This window comes from Oryctolagus cuniculus, chromosome 3, assembly GCF_964237555.1.
Source record: "Oryctolagus cuniculus chromosome 3, mOryCun1.1, whole genome shotgun sequence".
In the NCBI taxonomy this organism is placed as follows: Eukaryota; Metazoa; Chordata; class Mammalia; order Lagomorpha; family Leporidae; genus Oryctolagus; species Oryctolagus cuniculus.
Genome location: NC_091434.1, coordinates 139,317,328 through 139,338,164, shown reverse-complemented (window position 1 = coordinate 139,338,164; position 20,837 = coordinate 139,317,328). Strand labels below are relative to the sequence as shown.

Sequence of the window (20,837 nt, the reverse complement as noted above, 5' to 3'; positions counted from 1 at the left end):
ATGGGCCAGGAGCGCCACAGGTGCCTCAGACACTTCTGACTAGGTAAGCCCGCACAGCAGAACCACGTGCAAAGGGGCAGTCTGCAGCAGCAGAACACGCGACAGGCAGGGTAACCGTCAACACTCACAGCTCCTGAACACCCGGAACACTCAACTGTCCCTAAAAATATGTGGATTACGTAGACATGTGGACAACTCTGTAAGTAAAAACAGGCAGAGACACACACATAGACCCTAGAATTTTATGTACAAATCTTCACACTCAATCTAAGAAAAAAGGTTGGGGCCAGTGCTGTGGCCCAATGGGTTAAACCACTCTCCGCAACCATAGCATCCCCTACCCAAGTGCTGGTTCCAGACCTGGCTGCTCAATTCTGATCCAGCTCCCTGTTAATACGACTGGGAAAGCAATGGAGGTGTGGCCTGAATGCTTGGGCTCCCGCCACACACATAGGAGACCTGGATGGAGTTCCCAGTTCCTGGCTTCAGCCTGGCTCACCCAGCCTTGCCCACGGTGCCCATTCTGGGAGTGAACCAATTTATGTGATCTCTCCCCCACTCTCCTACCCAGCCCTTCTCTGTTGCTCTGCCTTTCAAATAAAAGTAAATAAAATTTTTAATGCTATCCTATAAATATCAGGGTTCTTCAAAAAGTTCATGGAAAACCGGAATTAAAAGACAAGCTTATTTTGGTGCAAGAAAATTTTGAAACGCACGCACAGTTTTTTCATAACATGCTGCTATGGTTTTAGAGACGTGTGTGGATGCCCAGTGTTCCACAGGAAGCCCATGTGTTAAAGGCTGGGCTCCCAAAGTCTCGGGTTAACAGCACCAAGTGGGTGGAAACTTCACCCAGTTCCAGTGCTCTGGGGTGCAATGAGACTGGATGAGGGGGTTAGGAAGAAGCCCCACAACCAAACCAAATGATGGTGGCATTCCGGGGAGCAGCACAGACATGCACCGTCTCTCTGGCCACATCATGCCCTGCACAGCCTCAGGACTGGAAGGCCAAGGGCCACCACCAGCGCTGCGTGAGCAGGGCCACCTGAGCTCGGCCTGCAGCCCCCAGAACTGAGAGCCACAGCAAGCCTCCGTCCTTCCCAAGTCTGCTGTCTAGTGAGCGGCTGACTAACACATACACTTTCATGATGGCTGCAAAGATTCCTGGTGTGCATGGATTTCAATTATTTTGCACCAAAATAAATTTACTTTTTTTTTTTTTTTTTTTTTTACAGGCAGAGTGGATAGTGAGAGAGAGAGAGACAGAGAGAAAGGTCTTCCTTTGCCGTTGGTTCACCCTCCAATGGCCGGCGCGGCCGGCGCACCGCGCTGATCCGATGGCAGGAGCCAGGAGCCAGGTGCTTTTCCTGGTCTCCCATGGGGTGCATGGCCCAAGCACCTGGGCCACCCTCCACTGCACTCCCTGGCCACAGCAGAGGGCTGGCCTGGAAGAGGGGCAACCGGGACAGAATCCGGCGCCCCGACTGGGACTAGAACCCGGTGTGCCGGCGCCGCTAGGCGGAGGATTAGCCTAGTGAGCCGCGGCCCCGGCCCTAAATTTACCTTTAATTCCATTTTCCTCAAATTTCTGAAGTGCCCTCATAGTTGATAAGGTTACTACTTGCTCCTACTCTAAAATCAGCTCCTTCCCAAATTAAAGAATTCTGACATTGGGGCAGTGCTGTGGCACAGCAGGTAAAGCCACTGCTGCCATTCCATATGGGCACTGCTTTGTGTCCAGGCTGCTCCACTTTTTTTTTTTTTTTAATTTTTTGACAGGCAGAGTGGACAGTGAGAGAGAGAGAGACAGAGAGAAAGGTCTTCTTTGCCGTTGGTTCACCCTCCAATGGCCGCCGCGGCCAGCGCGCTGTAGCTGGCGCACCGCGCTGATCCGATGGCACGAGCCAGGTACTTATCCTGGTCTCCCATGGGGTCCAGGGCCCAAGCACTTGGGCCATCCTCCACTGCACTCCCGGGCCACAGCAGAGAGCTTGCCTGGAAGAGGGGCAACCGGGACAGAATCCGGCACCCCGACCGGGACTAGAACCCGGTGTGCCGGCGCCGCAAAGTGGAGGATTAGCCTAGTGAGCCGCGGCGCCGGCCGCTCCACTTCTTTTTAAAAGATTTATTTATTTGAAAGACAGAGTTACAGAGAGAGGTAGAGACAGAGAGGGGTCTTCCATCCACTGGTTCACTCCCCAACCGGCTGCAATGGCCAGAGCTATGCCGATCCGAAGCTAGGAGCCAGGAGCCTCTTCCAGGTCTCCCACATGGGTGTAGGGTCCCAAGGACTTGGACCATCCTCCACTGCTTTCCTAGGCCACAGCAGAGAGCTGGACTGGAAGAGGAGCAGGCAGGACTTGAACCAGGGTCCATATGGGATGCCAACACTTCAAGCCAGGTCTTTAACCTGCTGCGCCATAGTGCAGCCCCACAATGCTCCACTTCTAATCCAGCTCCCTGCTAACGCACCTGGGAAAGCAGTAGAACATGACCCAAATCCCTGGGCCCTGTACCCATGTGGGAGACCTGGAAGAAGCTCCTGGCTCCTGGCTCCAGGATGGTCCAGTCCCGGGCATTGCAGCCATTTGGGGAGTGGACCAGGGGTGGATGGAAGACCTCTCTCTAACTCTGCTTTTCAAATAAATATTAAACAAATTTTTTTAAACAAAAGGATTTTGACATTAACTTTTTCTCTTAGAAAAAGGTTATGTTTCACTGAAATAAATTTTCTGGATAACTGGATACTTAAAATTGTGACAAATTCTACTAGTAGCCTGCTTCCAACCCTTGCCTGAAGAAAATGAATGTCACTTAGCCTGTCCTGTGATCAGGAGCTGCCACCCACAGCATGACTGTCTCACACATCCGTGCAAAGGCGCTCAGCAGGCCTGGTGGAAGTCTCATACCAGGCCCTGGCCTCCAGCAGCCCTCCGGCTTCCAGACGTGCCCGACAGACACCCTGGCAGAGCTGCAATCTGACAACAAGCAGCTCTGAGCAAGGTCTCTTCCCTCTGCGGAGAGACTTACTCAGCAGCCGCAGACCACCCCTGCAGCTTTCTAATGGTCCACTTATTTCTTTATACTTACTGGAAGAGTGACAGAGACAGAGACAGAGAGATCTTCCATCTACTGTCTCACTCCCCAAATGACCACAACAGCCAGTACAGGGTCAGGGCAAAGCCAGGAGCCAGGAACTACACCCGGGTCTCCCATGTGGGCAGCAGAAACCCAAGTATCTGAACCATCACCTGCTGCCTCCCAGGCTGTGCGGTAGCAGGAAGGAAGCTGGCGTGCAAGTGGAGGCAGGATTTGATCCCATGGACTCCAATATGAGATCAGAATGCCCCAAGCAGCACCTGAACTCCCTGTGCCACAGTGCCAGCCCCAGAGTGCTTTTTAAATACTTCCATCATATTTTTTTAATGTTAGTTTAAGTGATTTATGAAAGAAATTACTCTGCCCATAGACCATGTTAGAATTAAACACAGGAGCATTTAAGATTTCAAACTACACATAGGAAGATTATAAAGAAAATCCTGGTATTGTATCTCAGTGAATAATGGTAATTATAAAGTGACCCATGCTATAAAATAGGCTAAGTCAGAAGCCAAGATGGGCCTGAATCCTAGGCCCTCCGATAGGGGATGCAGCACCTTACCCGACCCTGGCCTCTGAGCTGCATCAGCTGTCGGGTTCCCCTCCCCTGTGCTCCTTGTTAACCCACCTCACAGCACTGCCCTGATGCTGTCCCTGATATAAGGGGGAAATGTGGACTTTTATGCTGCCACACAGAAGCTTCTTGTACATATTGCACTTTTCAAATTCTCAAATGCATATAAGGTCTTCAGTCTGACAAACACAACAGTACACCAGTGCCACCATCAAGGAACCAAGTTTCTTCTTATTAAAAAGTTAGGTATCGGGCTGGCACTGTGGCGCAGCAGGCTAACGCCCTAGCCTGTGGTGCCAGCATCCCATACAGGTGCTGGTTCTAGTCCCGGCTGCTCCTCTTCTGATCCACTTCTCTGCTTTGGCCTGGGAAAGCAGTAGAAGATGGCCCAGGTCAATGGGCCCCTGCACCCACATGAGAGACCTGGAAGAAGTTCCTGGCTTCTGGCTTCAGATCGGCACAGCTCCGGCTGTTACGGCCATCTGGGGAGTGAGCCAGTGGATGGAAGACCTCTCTCTCTGTCTCTACCTCTCTAACTCTTTCAAATAAATAAAATAAATCTTTAAAAAAAAAAAAAAAAAGGGTATCTGGGCTGGCACTATGGCACAGTGGGTTAAAGGCCCAGCCTGCAGCATCAGCATCCCATATGGGCACCAGTTCGAGTCCCAGCTGCTCCACTTCTAATCCAGCTCTCTGCTGTGGCCTGGGAGGGCAGTGGAGGATGGCCCAAAAGTCCCAAGGGCCCCTGCACCTGCATGGGAGACCCAGAAGAGCTCCTGGCTCCTGGCTTCGGATCAGCTCAGCTCTGGCCATTGCAGTCATTTGGGGAGTGAACCAGCGGATCAAAGACCTCTGTCTCTGTCTCTGGCTCTACCTCTCTCTTTAACTGTCTTTCAAATAAATAAAATATTTTTTTTTAAAGTTAGCTCTCTCTTTGATGTATCTGTTCTCAACACAGCCTGTGACCAATGGTGGCCACTTGCGGGTCAGAGAGCACAGACGAGAGAGATCTGCTCCTGGCAGTACTGCTTCTCCCCCTACCACCTTGCGGTGGATTGCACGCTTCCTGGGGACAGACTCCAGGGAGGTGTTAGCTTGTATCCGATCACATCTAATCCCCTAATCTTCACCGAGGGCTAATGTTCACACCTGAAGGAACAAGCAGCAAATTAACATCACTAGGGTAAAAGCAGTAGTAACCTCCCTAACCCACATTTCAGGGCCAAGTTTAACTTCCCCAGCAAGGAATGATTCAAACATGCACGATCACGGCTTCTCGCTACAGGCGAGGGGAGGTCAGCTCGTGGCGCACGATGCTGGCCACGCTGGCCCTCGCTGCCGCCTGCCCTGCATTTTCCCCAAGTTTCCAAGCACGGATGCTGTCTGCTCACTCGCCGGCTGACAGTGTTTCCTGTTTGTAACTCTGCTTTAGCAACAACAACTACTCCTCTCACCCCAGAGAACCCAAGGAGATGAGGGAGCTCCTGTCAGACTCCTCTCCAGCTGCACCCACTTGGCAAATGCAACTGTGGCAAGCTAAGTTTCAATCTGGTTTTCTCTTGATTCGTTTTGGTACAAAAGTATTTTGGAAAAAAACCTTACATGGATACACTTTAAGATTTCATTATTTCCAAAATATATATCCAGACATTAATTGGGAGGCCACATGGAAACCATCCCCACTCCTAGGGGATGTGGTGAAATCTATTTTCACGAGTGGCCCTCACTTCTCTTCACCCCAAATCGCTTCTGCTCTCCACATAAACAATTATCAGCAAAGAACTCAGGTCCCAAGCCCTCGTCTTTCAGGGGACTTCTCAGCTAGTCATGAATGCTTCCTCTGAGTCTAAGAAGGGAAGAAAGGAATCTGGTCAACACGGCAACACTGAGAGTCCAAATGCGTGTTACTCCTAGGCCACCTTCCAACAAGAGGCTCAGAAAGAATCAGGCAAGTGAGGGTGATGACAGTGTCCGGCAGCCACAAATCTGCACAGCTGTGCCAGCAGCAAAGCCAGCGTGAAAAATGCCTCCCAGCCAGGAGGGTGCCAGGGCACGGCTCCCAACCCCACCCCTACCCTGCCACCTGGATAAGGGTCATCCAGGCATCACTGTTCAACCTGTGCCTTGAAGGGGTGCCTGCCCAACAGGTGAAGAAAAGTTCTAACTCTGCTCCTGCTTCTGGGCCAGCATCCAGCGGGCGAGGGCCTCAGGTCTCAGCTCCAGGCCAGCAGCAAAGCCCAAGAGGCACGAAAGCCTAAGAGCAGCTGCCTCCAGGAGGAAGTCCAGGACCAGCACCTCCCAATAACCCAAGTGACTTGTTCTGTCATCATGGAAGCAGTGTCCTCTGTCCCTCTTCCCCACTGTACACAGTATGTGGTCCTCAATCCTTGCCCCCACCCCCACCCCCACCAGGCACCAGTCCCAAGACAATGGATAAATAAGAGATGCAGAGCATGGTCCTGGCCATGGAGTGGCTTTGCCAATTGTAGGTCCTCACTGGCAGGCAACAGATGCCTGTGCTGGGGAAAGAGTGTTCCAACCTCTGCAACCGCCCCCAAGAGAGGGGCAGGTGCTACAGCACTACCTCCGGGCTCTTCTCCCACTTTTAGGGCATCACCAGGCTGAGATTCTCTACTTCCATGGCAGGCCAGGCAGATAACTCACAGGTCACCTATCATCCAAGTCACCTCTGACCATGAACGGCTGCTCCCCAGGCCAGGCTGTCTCTCACAAACCCTGGAAGTGCCCAGAAATGTGGCAAGAGGAGCCTGCCTCCCCAAGCCACACAGAATCCTACAAGATCCAGAGCTCTTCCTCGCTTCAGCCATTTTTGAATAAACTTTTCTGGAACTTTCCAGTGGAAACTTGGTCTGCAGAGTCATGAGCTTCCAGTGGCTGCTGTTCACAACTCTGCCTCAGCAGTACCAAGTCCTGCTGTGCCAAGGGCTGCCTGGGCAACCTCTCACGCGTCTTGTAACAATGCCCCAACCTGAATCCCCTGCCCACAGACGAGGAAGCCTAGGTTTACAGATGACCTGCCATGTCCCTCACCGCAAGTTTAAATCCCAGCACTACTACTGCACAGCCTGGCAGCTCTGGGAGCATCTGTGCTGGGAGGGAAGCCCCGCACCTGGCTCCTGGGGCCCAGACTCAAGGCTGAGATGCTCAAAACCAGAAACGCATGCTGGTGCTCTAACAAATGGCTTTTCCTGACCATTTCTTTTCCTGTTATGTCTTACAAAGGTAAAGAGAAAAAGGCCTACACTTCATGACTAATGCGCAAAAGTAGCCTGCAGTGGGGGAGCTGGAGAAGCTGAGGCAGGGTTAAGGTGCCTAGAGCAGGCAGGAGGGTCAGTCCTCAGACCTTGCCCATGTCACAAGGCACAGGGCAATGTGACTTACAGGACAAAAGGAGGCCTGCCAAGTGGACGTCGCCCGGTGGGAACACAGGATTACTGCTCCACAAGAACCCCTGATGTCACAGGCAAGAAGCCAGACTGCCTCTCCAAACTTAGCTGAAGCAGGACAGACTTCCACACATTTCTACAAACTCCATGACCTACACATATCAACTCTGAAAGTTCTTTCCTAAAGGAGGCTGTGACCAAAAATACACACATACACACACACACACACACAAGTGCGCTGAATTCAGAGGACCGGAATGTCCATCACAGGAACAATCTAACAGCACTTGGGAGGAAGTCTTGAAAAATAAACAAACAAATAATTCCTGGGTTTCTGGGGATGTTTTCCAACTGAATCAGTGAGAACTGCAACATTCAGCCTATCATTAACAGTGCGAATGAACACAATTGGAAAACAGGGCTGGATCTCCAGGGATCTCATGTGCATGGGATCTCACAGGCACAGGCCAAGTGGAGGGCACCTAGGGACACTCATGAGTCGGGTCTCCAGGCTGCCTCTGTTCCAGTGCAGAGGGTCCATGAGCACAGAGAATGGCGGGTCTCTAAACCACTTACACTCCCTTTTACAAGCACCTGAATACTCAGATATGTGCTGGGAGGCAGAGAGGAGGGGGAGGAGAGAAAGGATTTTAGGCAGTTGTTCTCTTACAAAATTCTCATTCCACAGATTATCAGCTGGTTCAGCGTTAATTCTTGAGAGCTTTCTTCAGCAGAATTCCCCTGTAGTGAAAGTCCAGATCTTTCTCCACTGCCCAAACACGAATGCACAATTTCTCCTTTTGGGAGAGGATTATGCTGAAAATTAGCGTTGCATAAATACCGTTACCTTTTCTGGTGAAAAACTCCTTGGAATATTTCCCCAACATAGCGTATTTTCGAGGGACTTTCCCCAGCAGTTCAATGATCAATGCTATGTGATCTGCATTGGGAAACATTGCCAGCAAAACAGAAACACACGACAGTTTAATCAGTACACTGCATGCAGACGCTACCACCGCCCGCGCAGACAGAAACAGAGCGCGACCTGAAGATCAAAAGCACAGGCTTTCCCCATGCAGCCAGATTCAGGACCCAGAGCTTGGGGGCAGCCAATGGTCAAGGGCCCCCAAGAGGGGCCGTCACACGGTGACTGCAGCCCAGGGCCAACGCAGTCTTCCGGGACAACTTTTAAATCAGCATAGGAATCCTGCTGGGTTGCCTTTTGAATTTAGAAGAAATGCCTTTGTCACCATTAATGCTATAATCAACAGCTGCCATTCGTTTCTGTCTGCATCGTGGCGCTTTTCAAAAAGAAGAGGTACTACCTCTGCGATTGAAGAATTCCCGAGAATACTTTCCAGATAGAGCAAAGTGCCTTGGGATACTGCCTAGCAGCTCTATGATGTGGGCTATGTGGTCTATGGAGGAGAGAAAAAAAGGAGATGGGAATGGGAGGGGCAGAGGGAAGGATGGGACAAAAGAAGAGGGAAAAAATTGAAATTAGTAAAAACTCAGAAATAGATTCAAATCAACAATGTCTGCAGCACATCCATGCAGAGGCTGGCGGGCCTGGAGGGCCTCAGGCACCATCTGGAGCAGAAACAGTGACTGATGCCAGCTCACCCCAGGCCACCTCGGCATCGCAAGCAAATAAAGCATGGAGATGGTCAGGCGCACAGATGGAATTCAGGCCAGAATTCCCAGGTTTTCAACTCAGCTCCCAAACAGGACAGAGAAATGGGCAGCAGATCAGTGGGCAAAAGGACCGCGGAACAGCTCCAGGGTCCGCACAGTCTCACCTCTCCTGGCTGGCCAGGCTCCTGCCAGTAGGAAGCCAGCAGGAGAGATGGACTCGGGCCCTGAGGGCTCTCCGCAGTGCTGCCTAGGGCCTGAAGCCTCTGCCCATTCACTGAAGCTGAGGGGGCTTCAAACTCAAAGGAAAGGCATCTGAATTTGGTGTTTGAAAACCCAAATATGGCTCTATTTCAGGCTAAAAACACAATCCCCTGCAGGAGTTCAGGGCTGGGAGCAGACTCAGACGGGGGGCGTTCAGCGGGAAGCAAGACTCACCTTCATCTCTGGAATAGTCCTCCCCAGAATGTGGTTCGAACAAATAATCTCCTGTTGCCAGCTCAAATGCCTAGGACACAACAGAAGATATGCTAAGCACCGCACAGATGCTGGCCCCCACGTCCCGGCTTTCTTCCTCTCCTCATACAGGAGACCGGCGCCGCACGTGCATCTGAATCAACCCACAGAGCCTCCTACAAAGCAGTGCTTGGAATGTTCTCCAGTCTCTTCTAGTGGAAGCTATATGGGCTGTGGACTCCCTTCCCCTTGCAGGAGACAAGGTCGAGGCACCAGTGAGTCAGCAGCACTGTGGGCAGGCCTGGTAGATGGAGGCAGCCACTCGCTCTGTACACGCCAGAACGAGGCTTCAGCCAGGCCTGCCACACTCCAGAGACAGCCCTCAACTGCATGCTATCAGAGCCCTTTAGTAGATGTGTGGCTCTCTGTAAGCAAAGACCTTTGTGTATTAATAATCAAAGATTATCTTCATCACCTCATTGTCTATCTTCATCATTTCATTCAATCTGCCTCTACCAACAGACAACGTAAAACCAAAACAGACCCCTCTTCCTTCATCCTCAGGGCCAGATGAGGCGCACTGCCTGGCACGCCGTGGATGTGACTGTGGGCGTCATGAAGAGCTGCTTCCTGTGCTACTGTTGGCTAACCCTAGGCATGCTGGTGTGTGGGAAAGGCTATTTGTATCCCTTTTCCTGCTCTCCGTAAAAAAAGCTCAGGACCACAAGTTTAATTTGCTAATGATATACAAAGACAGCAATTATTACTGCTCTGTAGTCGAGTGTTTACAAATGAAAGGAGAAAAAGAACACACAAAATCCCATTTCTACTTCTTTCCACACTTGTATTTTGAATGAGACTATGCTATTCTGAGATGTCCTCAGGGCCAGGTTCCTCCTTCACTGAAGGATGGATCAGGGCGCATCCCCAGAGAGGAACATGAAAACCCAACTGGGCCAGAGAGGTCCTGGGAAGCCACTTGGAGTGAGTTTCAGCAAGAGTGCCTGATGTGTCTGGAGCCCATCCTTGACACCTATGCTGGCTATATCCTTTCACTTTCAAAATTATTTTCATCTGGGTGTGCTGCCTAATAGCTGAGTACATCAGCTGAATGTTCTTTAAAAGATGACTGTTTTTATTAGCAACCGTGTATCTCCAGCAAAATCCCAGAGGAAACCCATCAATGAAAGCTTTTTTTGAAAAGGAAGGAAGAAGGTGAAGGTTCCCCCATCATGTTTTCTAGGCCTGCTTCTTGGAGGGGCAGCTCGATTTTTCTAACAGATAATGATATGCACAACACAGCAAGTGCACAGAACTATAAAAACATCAGCTTCAGTACTTTACAAGATGCTTTTATGCTGGTAGCTATAAGAATATGAAAGGTAAATCACTCTCAAGATAACCTTTATTACCATTTAATACTTGGGAATTTTTTATGATTCCCTGTGCACTTGGCTCAGTCCCCAGGGAAGGATGCGCCCTGGACCAAGCTCTGTTCTTGGAGACCAAACATCTCTTTCCTGAAACGCCCGCCCAGGTGAGTCAGGGGTGGGAAAGCACTGCCTCCTCTCTACCAGGTTCTCCAGGAAGAAGAAAGGGACTCCCAGTGGGGCTGGAGTGTGCAGGAGATGAAGGCTTGTCGCCTTCCAACAAGCAATGGCCAGGGGCAGGGAGCCTCACGAGTGGCCTGAGCAGCACTGGCTGGGGAAGGGGGGAAGGGGGAAGGTGGGAGGTGGGAGGAGGGCCGGAAGGAACGCTCTTTCTCACTAGTGCTCACTGACATGAATGCCACCATGTCTGCTGCCACCACATTTCAAGAAGGCTGGGAGAACACGGGCGTTTGGTGAAGACAAATCCTTACCTATGGAAGGCTAGGGGGATGACCCGGTACAGAGCCACACTGATAGCTCCACCAGCCATCCTGCTACATTTGCGATCCTATCCTGGTTTTCTGGTTGTTATCACCGAAATGAGAAGCCAAAGATTTCAGAGCTGAAAGAGTTCTCCGAGCCTTACACGGGGCAGCACTGACACCCCCACCCCACTCCGCTGTTGCTGGGGGAGCGTGCTCCGCGTCCTCGCTGTGTCCTGAAATGCCCCACAGCTCCCTGCAGCCCACACGGTTCAAAGTGCTGCTTTCCCTCTGGCCTGACCCCTGCCGCCCACGTGTCCAGCCTCCACCTCGGCTGCCCTCAGGACTTACACAGAATGTGAGGCATGTGCCTCCTCCACACAGCAGTCTCCAAGTTCAAAGGCACCACCACAAGCCCTCCAATGCTTTCAACCCTTCTCACCCATGGCCCAGCTAAAGCAGGGACTCGGTGTTTGATGTTCACTGAACAGCTTTGTACATTTTTGACAATTTTAAAATCAGCTGGTGTCACTCATCAGAGCAAGGAGGGATTCGAGGCCACAGGGCAGGCCCTGCCCACCCTTGCTGTGTTGGCCTCAAATCATCCCCTTGAACAAGGCAGAGCACAGAGCTCTGCGCACACCATCGGGCACTATGTGCCTAACACAGCGCTTCTGCTGCAGCACAAATGGACATAAAATTCAGTGAGTCCGTAAGAACCATTCAATTACCCTTAGAAAAACAAAACTATCACATTTATTCTGCATTGCATTTTTTAGTGAGAAGACAAATACTAAGCTTCATCCACAGCCTCTCATTTAAATGTTAGAGGAGGGGCCAGCACTGTAGCTCAATTGGTTAATCTTCCGCCTGTGCCACTGGCATCCCATATGGGCGCCGGGTTCTAGTCCCGATTGCTCCTCTTCCAGTCCAGGTCTCTACTGTGGCCCGGGAGGGCAGTGGAGGATGGCCCAAGTGGTTGGGCCCCTGCACCTGCATAGGAGACCAGGAGGAAGCACCCGGCTCCTGGCTTCGGACTGGCATAGCTCCGGCCGTAGCAGTCATTTGGGGCGTGAACCAATGGAAGGAAGACCTTTCTGCCTGTCTCTCTCTCTCTCACTGTCTAACTCTGTCAAATAAAAAATTTAAAAAAAAAAATATGTTAGAGGAGAACCTGGGTTAAAAAAAATGGTATGAAACAGGACAAGCACAGCACCCCACACTAAGCCACACATGCAAGCCCTGCCTTTTCCAGCCCAGGAACGAAAAGCAAAGGCACAGAGAGAAAGGACCCAGGCTTCCAGGACCTGGTGCTGGGTGGACGGAACTGCCAGGAGACACCCAGTGGGGCTGGGGGAAGAGTCACCCACAACCAAGCTGGTGAAGCGCAAACCTGCAGCAGAAATGGGTCTGCTACACAGCACGCGGGACCAGGAGCCCCACAGCCCTGAGCAGAAAATACGTTCTCCTCACAAGCGCCCAGGCATCGCAGGACAGACAATACGCCAGTACACTCTCTAGCGTGTGCTCTATACGGGGAGAGACACTTGGCTTTGGTGCAGAGAAACCCCTTGGAGACAAGGCATTCCACATCTCCGGTGGGTGTGGGAGAGGCCAGTGGGAAGGACTGCAGACTCTCAGCCGAGGTAACCTTCTCCCCAGGCCTGAGGGAGGGGAGGGCTCTGGCAGCCAAGAACAATGACCTCAAGTCCTGCATCACCACAGCCCTTAGATTCCCGGGGTGGGGGCTGTCTTAATGAGAGTGCAGTTCACAAGCCCAATAAAACTAACCCTCCCAGGGTACACCTGGGGAGAACTCTTCCACCATGGATGACTCTCATCCTCAGAACTGAGACCATCTGCCCGTCCCAATGCCAATTCAAAAAGAAAATGGCCAAGGCCGCTCTTACCATGCACGCCGTACTCCAAATGTCAGCAGGTGTACTGTAACCTGCGCCTATCAAAACCTCTATGGACCTATACTGCCGCGTCTGGATGTCTTCTGTGAAGTGTTTATGCTGGAAAGGAACACGTGCATTACCATGGGGAAACAGAGGCATTAACACAGAAAGAAATGTCTCTTCTCACACAGATTCACCACCAAAATGTTTTAGAAAGCAAACTCTACTTACCACCCAACAAGCATTTCCCAGGTCAGCAATTTTTACTCTAATTTTATCTGCATTCCGAGGATCCAGGGGGTTCACCAACAAGTCAGCTGCTCGGGTTTTTGCTGGCGTGAGCAAACAGCAGGACATTAGTGATTAGGACAACGACTCGCCTGTGTGAACACAACATTGCCAGGCAGACTCTCCTTTTTAGAAGGGGGCAGGGGGTGGTCATTTGAGCCTGGAATCTGAAGTTAAACTCAAGAGGATTACAAATTCTCAGTCTTCCTCTCTGGAAAATAGTCTAGCAAACTAGACCGCCTAAGGGCCCCTTGGACAGTCTGGCCCTTTCTTCTTTTATCTCTGACTTCTTGGCGTCTCCGTCAGTCCTAGAACAGCCAGCCTCATTCTTAGCCTGCATCTGTGTGGCTGTTCATCATATGGGAACTCACCCATTATCGGCCATTCGTAGCCCGTAGCCCGTTGGTGCAGTACCACTGCAAGGAACCCCCAGGCAGCAGTGTGGTTCACCTGCCACCTGCATCCCCACTACAGCTTCTGCTTAGGCTGAGCAGACACAAGCCTCAAGGGCTAGTTGACAGCTATTCTAACACCTACAGATCACAGGCAGGGACTAATCTGTTCTGGCTTAGTTTCAGATAAGGAAGATGCTTGAACAGAGGTCTCCAGAGATGGCCTAGGGGCTGCTCATGAACTCGTGACAAGGCTCAGGTCACTCTGAATTCCAGGTGACTTAGAGCTTTGGGGCCAGAAGAGCTTCTCAGACAGGTCTGGATCACGGCTGTACCACACAGTTACATCACAGGGCAAGTGACAGAAAGAAAAAAAAAAAAAAACCTTGGTGAGGCCCAAAAGAACATCTTAAAGTGAGGCAGCACCTTCATCACCAAACCTCAAAGTGACCTAGGAGCTGAGATTTCTGGGGAGGATGAAATGTAACCATGGCTTTTATTTATTTTAGAAGTGACTCTGAAATGGTATTTATAGACTCAACAGAAAAGCCTGCTCCATGCAGAATCCTGAACACCCACCTCGGAGAGCCGTTTTGTTCACTCTGAGCTGAGCCCTACTAAAATGAAAGCCGCAGCTTTGTGGGTGCACAGAGCTGCAGAGGCCCTGCACAAAAACAGGCTTGCTTCCTCGGCAAGCCCTGACAGGCAGGGAACCAGCCTTGCTGACAGTCAGCGGGCTCGTGACTGGCAGCCCCCAGGAAACGCTAAGAGAATTCTGGCTGACGTTCTGGCTCTCAAGAGTTGTTCCTCAGACTTGTGGACTGGTCTGGCCTGGCCAAGCTCAGTGGCTCCCTTTGTGCTACCTGCCCTAGCCTTTATCTGTCTGCGTGAGGATGCGGATCCACGATGCAGCCCCTTGGGAGGCCAGGGATGCGCCGAGGAAGACACAGAACACTCAGGAAACAAGAACACAGGCAGCACAAGCACCCACAGGAGAGGGTGAAACATATCCCTGGATAACAGAACAGAGCTACAGGATACACACCTGAGGGACAGAATGACAACACCAGATGGTCCCTCCTGTCACTTAACCAAGGGGAGTCACCAGGAACAACAATGGAATCTGAGGCTTGCTGAACTGAACTCTAAGTTTTAACACCTCCAAGTTCAAAGACTGGCAAATGACAAACTTCGAGGCTTAGTTTTCAGGAGAGGAGGAAGAGGAAGAGGAAGAGGAAGAGAAAGGAGCCACCCCCTTCCGACCACAGAAACAATAAACTCCAAACACACAGGAGAGTTAAGGCAACATCTGGCTAACTGGCCAGCTCCAAGGCTCTGCTGTGCCAGGACCAGCCAGGACCCACCCATGCCAGGGGCCACTGGAGGCCTGGGGAGCTCCCCGAACACACACCATGATGCAGATTAAAGTTCTGCTGAGGGAACAGGGCGGAGCTACAGTAAGTACACAGATGTCCTGTGCCCCCACCACCCCCAGGGAGATTTCATTTCCTTTTCCCATACTGACTCTGAGCGTCAGTTGTTGTCTGAGGGTACCCTAGTGGAAGGAGGTGACTTGTAACCTGCTACCCACCCCTAGTTGTTTCTAAAGACACCTGCCAAGAGCTGCATAATTCAATTAAGCAGGAGGAAATACAATTTCAAAGCCACATCACACACAGGTAAGTACCCTTTCTTTGTATCCCCACACAGAATCTCTTTGATGACATGCTTCTCTGCTCCTGGTTCAGATCTGTAAAGAACTGCCTAGCCCACAATGCACTGCAAGTGACAAGGGGCAATTTCTCCAATCATTTAATTGTGTAAGAACACAACCATAACAGTTATTTCTGACTTTCTTTTCCCCCGTGATGGCTCCTGTGCAAGTTTCCCTTACCGTAGCACTCCAAAAAGCCAGTGAGCACTCGGCTTTGCTGGGAGCAATCACCTCCTCTGATGAAGCTGCCCCTGCAGCCTGTCCCAGCCCTGCTCATTGGTAAGAGAAACAGGACAATCTGGAGCTGTCTTCCTACCAGAACAGAAGGCTTGCAGTGGCACTCCCTTCCACCCAGGAAAGACTGCGTGGGGAGAGCTCACTTGGAAGGGGGGTGGGAGGCTTAACTCCCTTTCTGACAAGCAGGTCTCCGGGCAACTCTGCGATAATTCCACATGTGGCTGTCCCAGAAATCAGCACGATAGCACCAGTGGCCTGCCTCCACCCCCGTGGGTGCCCGAGGCACAAGTCAACTCTGTGCAGTTCAAGACTGCCTTCCTAGGTAAGCATGCACAACCTCTCTACACGGCCAAGATTCAGCACCAGGCCCAAGGAAGCAGTGGAGCAGATTTAACGCCAGCAACAGAGCTACTGAGGCGCCCCCTATGTGCTCCGTGTGCCTCAGCACCGGGAACACAGCATGAAGAAAACCACACACTTCACACTGGGAACTGTGTGGACCAGCTGGACACCAGGGCGACCAAACAGGTAACTCATCTGTGCACCGTGTCAGGCAGCTGTGTGCACTATGACCAAAAACAGCACACAGAGATGGATAAGCATGCTCAGGAGAGTTTTTTTTTCTAAAAATGAGACATTTAAAAAGGCCTGAATAAAGGAAGTTATGTAGGGGAGATAGGGTTGGAGGAGGCAACAAGTTTTAGGCAAAGACAAGAAGTACAAAGGCCCAGTGGCAGAAACAAGCTCATGATTCTGAGGCATTTTAGGAAGCAGTCAATGCGAATGATGGAGAATGAGTCAGGCAAACAGAGAGAGGGGTGACGGCAGAGGGAACAGATCACGGACAGCCTGTCAGCTTCAGTGAGAAACGCTGCGGAACATGGCTTTATGTGGCACACATTACATCATTATGTAGGGGGAAGGAGAGGATGATGGGATAGGCTTTTGGAAGATCTCTCTGGGGTCCAGCACTGTGGTGCAGCAGGTTAAAGCCATGGCCTACAGCGCTGGCATCCCATGTAGGCGCTGGTTCAAGTCCCAGCTGCTCCACTTCCTATCCAGCTCTCTGCTATGGTCTGGGAAAGCAGTAGAGGATGGGCCAAGTGCCTGAGCCCCTGCACCCACGTGGGAGACCCAGAGGAAGCTCCTGGCTTCAGATCAGCTTAGCTATGGCCATTGCAGTCATTTGGGGAGTGAACTAGCAGATGGAAGACCTCTCTCTCTGGCTCTACCTCTGTCTCTGTCTTTCAAATAAATAAAATAAGTCTTAGAAAAATGAAAAGAAAGATCTCTCTGGACTGTTAGAGAAAGATCATGTTAGGGAACAAGGATTGGTGTGAGACAAGTCTGTGGGCTGTATTACAGCAGCACAGGCTGGGCCAACAGTCACTGCATGACAAATGAACAGACTCCACATAACACCCCACAGGCAAAATCAGCAACATCCTTGTTCCAGGGCCTTTGTCCTTGAGAGGGGAATAGTCAAGATATGTGCTCCCACTCTAGCAGCTAACAGAAGAGAACCCTGCCCTCTCCTGCCACCTGCCCAATTACTCATAGGAACAAGTTTTATGTTCTTAAGCATGGCTCCAACCTTTTCTCTATTACTTGCCAATGTATACACCCTAGTCTAATGATAAGGACTGAAACAAACTCTCAATGAAACTTGTCTTGCCTCATGTTCATGTAGCGCCTGTTGATAACTACCAGCCCCCAGGCCACACCCCTTTCCCTGAAGGAAACAAAAAACAGCTCCCTGAGGGGAAGATGTACAGGGTGATCAAGTGACCATTCTGTAAGGGAAAGCTGAGCATCTCCCCAAAAATGATCACATAAGGAGACCCTATCTCTGCTGCATCACTAGAATTTTTTTTTTTTTTTTGAAGATTTATTTTGGCCGGTGCTGTGGCACAGTGGGTTAATCATCTGCCTGTGGCTCCAGCATCCCATATGGGCGCTGGTTCAAGTCCCAGCTGCTCCACTTCTGATCCAGCTCTCTGCTATGGCCTGGGAAAGCAGAAGATGGCCCAAGTGCTTGGGCCCCTGCACCCACATGAGAGACCGGGAAGAAGCTCCTGGCAGCTCCTGCCATTGCGGCCACTTGGAGAGTGAACCAGCAGATGGAAGACCTTTCTGTCTGTAACTATGCCTGTCAAGTAAATAAATAAATCTTAAAACAGAAAAGATTTGATTTAGTTGAAAGGCAGAGTTGGAGAGGGAGTGGGAGCCGGAGGCAGTGGGGAGAGAGAGAGATAAGAAAAAAGAGATCTATCCGCTGGTTCATTGCCCAAATGGCCGTAACAGCTGGAGCTAGGCCAATCCGAAGCGATGAGCTTCATTCAGGTCTCCCATGTGGGTGCATGGGCCCAAGGACTTGGGTCATCTCCCACTGTTTTCCCAGGCACATTAACAGGGAGTTGGATCAGAAGTAGAGCAGCAGAGACTCTAACTGGCACCTATATGGAATGCTGGTATTGCAGGCAGCTACTTAACCCACTACACCAAAGTAATAGCCCTTGCATCCCTAGAATTTAACCATACTGAAAACTTTTCTGGGTAAGAGGCTGGGATCAGTGAGAAACACCAATTCCTATTCCTTTCTTTTTTAAATTTAACCAAAAGGCAGAGAGAGAGAGGGAGAGACAGAGAGAAAAAGATCTTCCACCCACTGGTTCACTCCCCAAATGGCATCAAAAGCCTGGGCTTATTCAGGCAAAGTCAGGGGCCAAGAGCTCCATCCGGTCTCCCATATGGGTGGCAAGGGGCCCAAGTACTTGAGTCATACTCCGCAGTTTTCCCAGGCACATTAGCAGGGAGTTGGATCGGAAGCGGAGCAGCCAGGACTCAAACTGCACTCCAATGTGGGACGTCAATGTTACAAGTAGGACAGTTTAACCCACTTTGCCACAATGCCAGCCTCAAGAATTCCCATTTCTACCTAATGCAGCTGATGGAACTACTGCGGATGGTATGTGTGTTGGGCAGAGTAAAACTGTGATCACGAATGGAAAACTGGGAGAAAGGAAAGAGCAGAAGACTAGAACCAGATGTTACTCATTTGTCTGACCATGAACTAACATCATGATCTCAGCAGTGATTTCAATACTGTGGTTATTGGGGCCGGCGCTGTGGCTTAGCAGGTAAAGCCATTGCCTGCAGTGCTGGCTAGAATCCTGGCTACTCCACTTCTGATCCAGCTCTCTACTATGGCCGGGAAAAGTGGTAGAAGATGGCCCAAGTCCTTGGGTCCCTGCACCTGTGTGGGAGACTAGGAAGAAGCTCCTGGATCCTGGCTTCAGATTGGCCCAGCTCCGGCTGTTTTGGCCAGTTGGGGAGTGAACCAGCAGATGGAAGACCTCCCGCCCTGACTCTCCTTCTCTGCTTCTCTGTGTAACTTTGACTTTCAAATAAATAGATAAATCTTTAAAAAAAAAAAAAAAAGCGAAGAGATGAAGCATGCCAGGGGACACACGGCAAGCACACTCAGAAGGCTTATCACATGCTGGGCCGGGGAAAATGAAAACACAGCTTTAGGACAATCGAACAAATGTGGGTGTGACTGTGACCTGACCCCTACTCTTGCCTGTGGCAATGGCATCACTGTTGTAATAGCCACGTCTGTGTTCACTGTGTAGGAGAGGAGTGCAAGCACTAACAAGAGTAGTACCCTATGTACTCTATGTATGTGGCAGGCAGGGGCTGTATCAAACACACACACAAATGTGCCACAATATTATTTCTGAATTTATGAGGAGAATACACAGTTGTTTACCGTGTTTTTTTTTTTTTTTAATTAAGATTATTTATTTATTTGAAAGACAGAGTTACGGAGGCAGAGAGAGATTCCATCTGCTGGTTCACTCCCTGGATGGCCACATGGCTGAGGCTGGGGCTGGGCCTGTCTGAAGCCAGGGGCTTCTTCTAGCTCTCCCATGTGGGTGCAGGGCCCAAGGACTTGGGCCATTCCTCTGTTCTCCCAGGCATAGTAGCAGGCAGCTGGATCAGAAATAGAGCGCTCAGGTCTCCAACTGGTGCCTGCAGGAATGCCAGCACCATAGCAGTGGCTTTACCCACTACACTATAATGCCAGTCCATACTGTGCTATTCTTTCAAAATAAAATAAAATTAACATATGGAAATGTTCTCATAATTCCTTCCTGCACCCTCAGTGTGTGGGCACACAGGCTCCACTGTGGAGCAGGGGATAAACTGAGCTAATCCGTGTTATTGCAAAAACTCCCTACAGCAACTCAGAAGAATGATCTGAAAGGTGGTGGGCTGACAGCCAGAGTGAAGGCGAAGTCGCGACAGCAGCAAGGAAGCTCTGCAGCAGCTCAGCAGAGGTAGTGGCGACCACAGCAGGGACAAGGCAAGGAGAACGAGGAGGAGGAACAGACACAGGGCAGGATACTGGACTGGGGAGAAAAGAGGAACAGCAAGGCTGATGCGGGAGCACAGTGTGCTTGGCAGGTTGCCGGGGAAAGTTGTGTTCTGGTATAGACAGAGACGGAGCTGTCACATCAATAGGTGGGGAGCAGTGGCCCCTGCGCACAGGAGAGCTGGGTGAGGGAGTTCTCTCCCAGGAACACGTGTCCTGGATTTTCAACTTGCTCCCTCACCTCCTCTGTCTTCTCTGGTTAAATGCTAGGCTTGGGTGGGGCTCACCAAGTTCTAGACAACATAGAAAGCAGCCCCTGCCTGCCCACTGCTGCTGGCCACACATCAACCCCAGTAAGCTGAGTCTCTCCTTCAGCAGGGTCCACCGTGAGTCAGTTCTCTCTGGCTGCCTACCCTGCAAATAGGGCACGCCCACTGCTGTTTGTTGATCAGCTGTTCCTCAGTACTCAAAACAGGGTTTAGCACACTGAATGAATGACTGTAGATTTGGGCATCAATCCCACACAGAAGACAGCAGAAATCAGAAGGCAGGCTCAGGCAAGCTGGTGAGAGGCTGTGGCATGGCAAAGGAACCGGACTGAGAATAGACAGCAGGAGACATCAACATCTTAGATGCCCGAAAGACACCAGGGTACTTCCCAGAGAAGCAGCAGGCTAAAGCAGAGCCAGGACGCCAGGGGAGACCAAGGCTGGGGTGAGGCGCCAGCAGGGTCAGCAGTGTGGGGCCACAGGTAAGCTGTGAGACAACACAGACAGGCTGGAGAGGCAGCACAGCCTCGAGCCCGTCAGGAATGATGGACAGCTCGGACAGACTGCCTGAATGCGCTTTACATACAAGAAATGTGCTCCGAGTTTAACAGCCCATCTCCACTGGGATTTTATATTTT

The 20,837-nt window shown here is 50.9% G+C and overlaps 1 protein-coding gene across 29 annotated transcripts in view; it reads right to left on the bottom strand.

The window, feature by feature from the left end:
• Positions 1–20,837, bottom strand: part of SRPK2 (SRSF protein kinase 2) — a 289,404-nt gene that overhangs the window by 5,300 nt on the left and 263,267 nt on the right. For 23 of the 29 annotated variants that reach the window (XM_051849704.2, XM_051849706.2, XM_051849713.2 and 20 more), the window contains 5 exons: positions 13,153–13,253; positions 12,931–13,038; positions 9,151–9,220; positions 8,406–8,498; positions 7,928–8,020 (listed from right to left, as the gene is read on the bottom strand). In XM_051849704.2, the coding sequence (XP_051705664.1) occupies positions 7,928–8,020; positions 8,406–8,498; positions 9,151–9,220; positions 12,931–13,038; positions 13,153–13,253 (465 nt within the window). The remainder of the gene's footprint in view (positions 1–7,927; positions 8,021–8,405; positions 8,499–9,150; positions 9,221–12,930; positions 13,039–13,152; positions 13,254–20,837) is intronic. The other 6 variants (XM_051849710.2, XM_051849699.2, XM_051849714.2 and 3 more) reach the window with 3 other exon arrangements.